Genomic DNA, 9,076 nt, shown 5'->3' with positions numbered 1-9,076 from the left:
ATAAGTAAATAAGTTAGATCTGCGTTTAGTTGTTACTTAAAACTAGAGTAAAAATGGCTGCTGCGCAAATAACTACAAAATGTTCAAAATTTAACAGAAGTTAGCAGATTTTTATATTATTTAAAAAACCGTCTCTTCTTCTTCGTTTCAGGTTCGGCAGGTGGTTCCACAGCAACTTGTCGTTTTGGCAACAATGGCGGCGGTTCAATATTGCTCCCGTTTTCATCTCGACTCGACTGTGTATTTTGTGTTGGTGAATTTGGACGTCTTAGTATTGAAGGTAAAGTTGGTGGTGATGCCCTTGTTTCGTTTTCATCTTCAGCAATTTTGCCCAATCGTGAACCGTGCACAGAAGGTAAATCTGAAGGAGTTTTTATCTGTGAACCATTTTCATCACCCTCAGTCATTTCGTCGAGTTCGCTACCCACACCAAAACCAATAGTAGCGCCAAGTTTGGCACTGGCGTGTTTAAATGTGTCACTTAATTTGATTTGTACCACGTTGATGAACATGGAAGTCAAAGCCAAGCCAAAGATCAAATAAATTATACTGCACATCATAAAAATGGGATGATCGGGCACAAAATCACCAAACCCAATAGTTGACATAGATATGAATACAAAATAGATTGATTCAAAATAATGCCATTCCTCCCAGATTGTATATACAGCAGCACCAATCAGTATGTAGGATATTAATAAAACAGCGGCAAGAGATATAGGTAAATTAAACTCATCGTCTATTTCGAATGTCTCAGGATATGGTGAAGTTGGTGTTTCTGGATGTGAAGCACTAACTGATTTGCCCGGCTCAGATGCTTGTGACTCAATGTCGGTATCGGGACCCATGCTAAAGAAATGACTGGGACGACGTATGGCTAAATTGTAGGCAGTATTAAAGCCGCTTATTGCATCACGAACTTGTTGCTGTTTACGTATCTTTCGACAGGTGCCCGTATAGTATAGACGCCTAACATACGCCCATAGGAACTTCATGCCTCGGGTGAATAGTTTACCAAAATCAGCAAGGATGATCAAGAACATCGGAATGCCAATTATTGCATAGACAATTGTTAACGATCGACCAAGAACAGTTTTTGGAGTTATGTGGCCATAACCTAAAAAAGAAATAACAAATAATAATGGTTGTTAGAAAAAATACATTATTTATAATAAATTTGTAAATTAATTTGCTTGGTTTTTAAGAAGGTGAAACCAGAACATAAAAAGCTAGACTTCAATATTATTGCTACAACATTTGAAAGGAGCTACTTACAGTGCTTAATGGCCATAGATTGTCAACAAATCAATCTATTGAGTTTTTAAAATAAATTATTCTCAACTCTTGAATTTAAATTCTGAAATACTTCTCTGGAAATGTGCTCAATTAAATTGGTAGGCCAAAAATTGCGATCAGAAGATATCAGAATTGACTCATTGTGATACCATTGAAACTTATCTATATAAATTTTTAAAATATTTCTATATAGTTTACTCATATCTATATTATGAGTAAAGGTAATAACAAGCTGTAAATATTTTGTCGTAAAAATCGTAGCTGTTTAACAAACACGTACATTAAAATAAAATAATAATTTATATATATTATAACTAATTATAAAAATATTATAACTAAACAATAGAAAATTGTTAATAATGTTTAATAAATATTCGACAACAAAGTCCATAATTGTTGAAAAGAGTTATATCCATATTATACACTTTACATTCATATAAAAACCATAGACACATTTGTATACTCTTCAAAATCCTACCTATCGTTGTTACTACGGTCCAACAGTATAGTATACAGTTGACGAAATTCCATGACTTCTGACCTGGGTAACGGCGTATACCCAATTCCTGAAGTGCATGTAATTCTTCCTCAAATTTACGCAGTTTCTGCCTTGCCAACGATTTCCAGTCATCTTCTCTATAAATATTTTACCGGTTATGGATATGTACCACCTAAATGTTTTCTAAGTTACCTCATATTATGACTGACAGACCACAAATTATCAACGAAATCGCGTTTGACTTTGCGTACTTCGCATTTGTAAATATTTTCAGAAGAACCTTCGGTGTAGCGAAACATCAAGCCGCCGAATCCACATAACATAATCAGAGCGATGCCATGGGAAAAGCATTTATTGCGTAGTTGTCTCATTTCAATCAAACTGTGTGGATAGTCGCGCTTGAGTTGGGTCCATTGTGTTCTTGCCTCGGTAAAAAATTGGCGCACAAAAGTTTTGCTGAACAATTTGTCAGAAGCTGGTATTAGCATATCGTGTTTGTCAACAATTTCGGTGGGATCAGAAGGCAGCGTTTCATTTGTCACTACTGTGGCAGAAGGTTGCTTTCTGAAGTACATAGATAACCTCTTGAAGATACCTGGTTCGGTAGGTGTAGTAGCTGTTGATTGATTTGTTTTCTCATCGCTTAAATTTTCCATTGTTTTCTTGACTATAGCTTTGGTGGGTTCAACTGCAGTTTTATTGTTGTCGCTCTCTAAGCTGGATTTTCTTCTGCGCACAATACGCGTATTTGTGTCCATGGTAAGACTCGCACGACGTTGCAAGGTTTCTGCATTGTTTTCAATAGTTGTTGGTTTTGGCGTTGATGTAGCGGTTGTGCGAACTTTTGTGGTGACTGGCTTTGGAGTCGCAACTTCTCCGTTTTCAGTTTCTGCTGTAAGTTTTCGTATTATTTCTGCGCGCTGCTCAGGTGTTTTGGAACGCCTTTGTGGTCGAATTGGTGACAGCGAGTTGTTCCTGCTTACCGCCTGTCGTGCATTTTTTTTAGGCGGCTCTGGTGGTGGTCCGCGTAAACTCTCTGTATGTAAAATTGCACGACTTGTGGGAGATAATTGTTTTGTTAGCCGCTTATGTGTTACTTCCTCCACATCAGCTTCAGATGATGAGAACTGTGTGGAAGATTCTTCATATCCACTGTGACGCGTACGTCGACGTACTGTTGTGGGTGCATCATTGCGCTGCAAACGCAAGCTGTGTACTAAACGCCGCCTTTCCTCCGCATCGGCTGGTAATTGTATTCGATCGCTGAGCTTACGATAGCTTTGCAGCAAACGCTTGCGTTCCTCGTTGTCCAACATTTGCTTATGCCGCTGTTTATGCTCACGCTTTTCACGCTCAAATTGTTGCTTCTCAGTATCGAAACGTTTGCGTTCTTCTTCAAAGCGGCGCAAATTGCGATCTAAACGGCTAAGATTCTCATCGGCTGCCGGAATTGGAGCATTCTCAGTACGCATATCAGGCGAAAGTGTGCGTTGCTTAGCGGTGGCAACTTCACATTCGCTGGATTCTTCTTTGTTCCGTGGTGATGATAAGCTGCGTTTAGCTGTACGTATAAGATCACTCGCTTCTGGATTTGAAAGACGTTCAGCTTCTCTTGGCTGCGAGAGACTACGCGCTGCTGCGCTGGCAAAAGTTTTATCTCTTCTGCGTAAAATTTTACTTTCATGAGCTGACATACTGCCCGGCGGACGTATTTGCATGCGCACAGTTTGTGCTGCAGTCTCCTCAGATGCAGTCGTGATATCCAATTGGCTGCTATCGTCTTCGGAATATTTCCGTCTGCCGTTCTGCACGAGGTGTGCATCTGGTGTTTGCTCACGTGTCGCACGAACGGGAACTCTACGTCTTCTTCGTACTGTTGTCGTTTCATGGTCCATTTTAATATTTTGCCACAGATACTTATTTTTGCAGACCCCAATTTGAAGGCACCAGGGTTATATTTTTTATATAATTACTTTTAATAATTAGATTTTAATATTTTTTTGTATTTAGCTTAATTTCCATATGATTTAGTTTCACTTTAATATTTTTGTGAAAGCGTCTCCCGCACTTCTGAATCTATTTTTAAAACGGCCGCAAGCGATCTTTCCACACACATGCAATGGCACATAATTTGATTGTCTTTATTTATGGCTTGCCAAATTTTTCTTCTCCGAAAATTTTCAAAATTATATCATTTTGACCCACATAAAGAAAAAATTTCCTGGAGTTTTTCACTTTTCATCCAGATATATGTTATTTAATTTTTAATTTTAATAGCGCTTATAATAAGAATTATATATTTCCACATCAACAAATATTTTGCTTCTTATATATTTTTCATAAAATATATGTGGTCTCTTGGTCGACCCGTCTGAAATCACATCGCTCGTTTTCCGTTTTAGCCACGTACGCTTCGTGGTACAAAAATAAACTGAAAAGGCAAATTTTCAGATTTGAGATGAAATATTTTTCTTTCATTGTCGGAGCAGAAAGACTGTCGCAGTCTGAAGAAAGCAGCTGAGCATTGCAAATATTTTGGTATGAAGAATTGGTTATGTATGTTCTCGGTGTTAGCACGGACCTTTGTTTACATCTAGATAAATATTTTCGAAACTCGTAAATAAATTATGTTTGAGAATTTCGGTGCACTTGTTAGGTGATGTCAAGCAGCCAAATTACAAGTCCAATTAAATCATCAGCGATGATGAGTCGAGAAGAGAATTAAATATTTTAGATTCTTTTTTTGAAAGCAAAACTAAAAATTTATGACGTCAATTTATTATTGGCAATTGCAGGTAGTTTTGTTTATTTCTTATTCGATAATCTGATACTAAAGTATTCTGAAAATCAAACCAAAATTATAGTTGTTTACCAAAAATGGTTGACTCCCTGGAAGATGTTAGAGCTTCTTTAAATAATAAATCTGCTTTACATTTTACTTTATATTCAATTTATTTTATATATATATTATATGTGATCTGAGACTTCGTATAATATTTAAATTACTAATATTTAAAAGTTCAGATGTTATGGTCTGATATCGGTTCTACATTTCATTGCTCATTATCATCAGCTTTAATATAGTCTGAAACCGACCAGCAGATCTTATAAGTAATGCCTAATACCTATAAATTGTACACACCTTTTTATTAACAAACAAGATTCCGTTTTCTGTCAATGCCTATCTATGCCCAACTTCAAAAGTCTTCTGCATCTATTACTTGGAAAAGGTGTTCACGGAAACATTCATATCTAGTTAGACATTGTGTTCTAAGACTGCAAACGTGATGCTACCAATGCTGTCATTTATTGTCAGCAGTGATGTATATTTCTAGATAAATGGTCTCTCTAAGAATTTCTCAAATTGTTTATATGATCGCTAAGGACTGTTCTTCAATTAATATTTGATCATCTAACAAAACTGCCTTTTTAGAAAGGCAGAACTCAGAATTCAAGCATATTTATCAGACATGAAATATTATATGATGTTTATGAAATATCTTATGTTACTCGCTCTTATGTGAAGTCAAATTTTTTAGTTGCTGGACTATGTGAGTTTTATTGTAAAATTTTTATTTAAAAATTGTTTTTTATTCAGAATTGAATTCTTGAAATTGGCTTGACTGTTGTTGCTAAAGAGCTTCCCACCTCCTCTGAAGCTTTGGTTTTTGTAACTAAACAATATAAAAATATTTAAAAGGTATGATAACTCAATAAATAAAAAATAATTAATTTTAAATATAGCGACTAATTAACATAATATTTTTTAATTATAAATTAATTTTCTCTATTATTATAAAACTATTTCTACATCTATTTTAAAGTAGCTTCCATTTAAATGAAGCTTTCGTATTATTTCTAAGACCGTACTTTTACGGTATTTGTTAGAACGGTATTTAAGACAAAAGTTTTGGTTGTTGTCTTTACTAGTTAAATTGTGAAATTTATTAATTTGCAATGACATTATATTTAAACTGTTGAAATTACATATTACAATTTATATTAGATAATATTAGAAAAAAAATAAGTTCGAAAAGTGGTTCTCTAAGTTAGGGAAATTATGATTTTTATATAAGACGTAATGTACTGTTTTAGTCATATAACAACTAACTTTATTTCCAATTATTTATAAAAGTTGTTACAAATGCAAATTAATGTTTTGTGTGGTCGAAAATGAGAGATCAGAACAACCCAGGGGCACTGGGCGGTTGTATAGTTTGAAATCTGACAGATGTGGACTCCGTAGTGAATGTGAGTTCCTAATGGTTAGATGACTGATTAATGTAATACAATATATATTATTGTACTATAATATATATTATTATATTATAATAAAGATTATTATATTATAATATATATTATTACAACATTTATACATCTGATATTCCAATGTTAGGTCCCTCGACTCTGGCGTTATATGCTGACGATACGTGTATGTTATACTCAGATAAATGTACTCTCAACATAACCAATACACTTCAAGAGCATATAAACCTCATTCTGGAGTATTTCCGCTATTCAGAAATGAAAATCTCAATGCTAAGAATAGGAAGCTGATATATAACCAAATAATTCGTCCGTCACTTCTCTATGGTTGTGTAACGTTTAGTAAAGCTTCAAACACTACTATTCGTCAGCTAGAAATTGCACAAAGCGAGACTTTGAGAAGACTTTTCAAAATACCATGGTACATTAGGACGAATGACATCCCCAGGGACCTCAAGATTGATCCCATCAAACAGTACATAAAGGATAGAGCCCTGAAATTATTTACGAAACCTGACAGACTTACCAATACTGTGTTATCGAATCTCAGAATGGTTACAGGCTCATCGGGGAGGTATGCAGATCTGAGGTTAATTATTGCTTAGTCTGATGAAGTGATAAACAAAGTGAAGTGATAATCCAGTCATGAGGGCCATGAGGGAATTTAGAACTGCTTGACTCTCTGACAATATAAGTTACATATGCCAGTGTCAGTACTGCTCCTGAGGTTACATTCGGCTTAATATTTTTTTCATTTAATTTGATAAATAATAAAAAAAAATATAAGTAGCCTACACTGACTTTCACCTTTCCAAATGAATTTATTTGAATAAAATTTGTAAAAAAAAACATTGTTTTTAATAAAATAAAAATTTATAAATTATTGCATATAAATTCAAATGTTTGATTTTAATAATTTTCCATTCATTAAATTGCAAACGAATAAATTTTATTTTTAATTTTCTAACGAAAAGTATGATATTGAGAATATGTGTATTTTTAAAATTTAATTAATAAACGCATATCCAACAAAGGCCATAAATATTTCCAAATAAAAAGCCAATAATACGCAAGCGAATCTGGAGCAGAGACCCGAGTATTTCGCTTATAAAACATATAAAATCAAGCAATAAAAATAATAATAAAAACTATAATAACATTTATTACCCATTGCCGCAATTAGATTTAGTAGATTTAATAGATTTAGTAGCAGTAAATTAAAGAAAAGAATCTCAACAGCGAGTTAATGAAATAAAAAATTAATTAATCCTTGCAATTAATGAGAGCCAAACATTCAGCGGCGAATATCGGAAGGTGGAATACCAGGAAGGTGGCAAGTGGTCGGTCGGTCTGAGGTGGAAGGTGGTGAAGAAGTAAAAGTTATTCAATTCATAAATTTTTCTCAACTGTCCGTGCACACTAATTTTGTGTTTGATTTGATTTGATCTAAAAATAATAATTAAATTAAGGGTACCTATATAGCAATTATGACGTCACATTGAAAAATATTTTATTTGTTTATTAAAAGATTGAAACGAATAAAAATTTAATTTACAATTTAAAAATTTTAACAAATAAATATTATTTTGTATTTGGTTACTTTAGCTTGTTATTGTTGCTATTGTTGTATTTCATTTTTCCAAATTTATTTGCACTATGCTTTGCCAAAAAGTACACCAGTTGAAAATAAACAATATTAATAATAATAAACAAATAAATTTGAGGAAAATTTCATGCTTTGTTGATTAAAATTATTTCAAATAAGTAGCAAATCACTTCTTAGTGAATCGAATTAGTCTATTCATCAGTGTTGGAAAATGTAAGAATAACCGGAATAATAATAATTTAAAAGATTAACGAAGTAGAATACAAAGTAAAATAATAACTTAAAAAAAAAACTCAATAAGAAATACAAATTCACAAACGGGAGCTTAAAAGTTTTAATATTAATTTTTTCTTGCCGAAAGTGACGCCTCTTAGGATGAAAAGAAACTATTTAAAATTTCGAAGGGTTCGAATAGAAATGAAAAGATAACAACTAAAATTTCGTTAATTTATTAAATTTGACTGACCTTACAACGCTGTTTCGAGTATTGTCAAGTACTCGTAATCAGTAATCTTTGAGGCAAAATTATGGATACTTGCAAACCCCGATCAGTGATTGAAATGAAAAGTGTATTCTTAAAATTTGACTACAGTTTCCGAGAGAGCATTTGCCGTATCAATGGATACAGAATTTAGGCTAAAACTGGGTTACATATTTGAAGTAATCTATAATTCCAAATACTACAGATACAATGTAAATCAGTGCAACGACTATCAATTAAGTATCCAACATGAATCCAACATCGTTAAAAACAAAGGTATGTAAAACAACAAGGTACATATGTAAAGTCTGGATCTTGAAATATTGTTAAATAACCGTCTACAAATAACTGAAGTGAAGTTCATTAGGATTATTGTATATCATTTAATAGTAAAAACAGGGTTGTGTGGAATAAAAATAAATGCGGACGTTTTAGTTTTGATACAAAATATAGATTTTGAATCCAAAATTAAGTTAGAGAATGAGCAGGTCATGTAACACTACAATAATTAGAAAATTTTGGTAAAAGAGAATGGTGGAGTGTGTCTGTTTCTTACTTCACTGATTTTACGGGGTTAGAACTGCATGAAGACAACTTGGCATTAATAATTGAGAACCGATTATAAGAAACTCTGCGTATACGAGGTATACATATATGTTGCATGGTATGCTAAGACCATACTTAAGCGATAGCGGCAATGAAGAAGAAAACAGTTTGATCTTATTTACTGTTTTTATTGTTCTTTATTAAATGTTTTATTATTTGTCTTAAAAATCTTAAACATCAATATTATACACATATTCAGAAATATTACTTTATTATCATTGGTATATAACAGTTTTTAATTAATGTTGAACTTAAAATTCATCATAAAATTTTATTAATTTAAAATTAACAATTATAAATTTATTTTTGAACAAAAATAATT

General features: G+C 32.9%; 1 protein-coding gene across 1 annotated transcript; it reads right to left on the bottom strand.

Annotated features, from left to right (window-relative positions):
- Positions 1–7: 7 nt before the first annotated feature.
- Positions 8–4,030, bottom strand: LOC119682870. The gene is made up of 3 exons (XM_038096400.1): positions 1,988–4,030; positions 1,775–1,932; positions 8–1,117 (listed from the first exon to the last, which is right to left on the bottom strand). Exons 1-3 carry the CDS (start codon positions 3,688–3,690, stop codon positions 117–119), a joined length of 2,862 nt encoding a protein of 953 aa, XP_037952328.1. The 5' UTR covers positions 3,691–4,030; the 3' UTR covers positions 8–116.
- Positions 4,031–9,076: the final 5,046 nt, after the last annotated feature.

This window comes from Teleopsis dalmanni, chromosome 2, assembly GCF_002237135.1.
Source record: "Teleopsis dalmanni isolate 2A chromosome 2, ASM223713v2, whole genome shotgun sequence".
In the NCBI taxonomy this organism is placed as follows: domain Eukaryota; kingdom Metazoa; phylum Arthropoda; class Insecta; order Diptera; family Diopsidae; genus Teleopsis; species Teleopsis dalmanni.
The sequence above is the reverse complement of the archived record's forward strand: the minus strand, read 5'-3'. Positions and strand labels throughout refer to the sequence as shown.

Bases quoted from the DNA above. Each gene is read 5' to 3' on its own strand.
- LOC119682870 (XM_038096400.1), bottom strand. From the start codon at position 3,690: ATGGACCATGAAACGACAACAGTACGAAGAAGACGTAGAGTTCCCGTT. The intron at 1,933-1,987 runs GTAACTTAGAAA...AAATATTTATAG, and splicing joins TCTGTCAGTCATAATATGAG to AGAAGATGACTGGAAATCGT. The intron at 1,118-1,774 runs GTAGGATTTTGA...TTTCTTTTTTAG, and splicing joins GACCGTAGTAACAACGATAG to GTTATGGCCACATAACTCCA.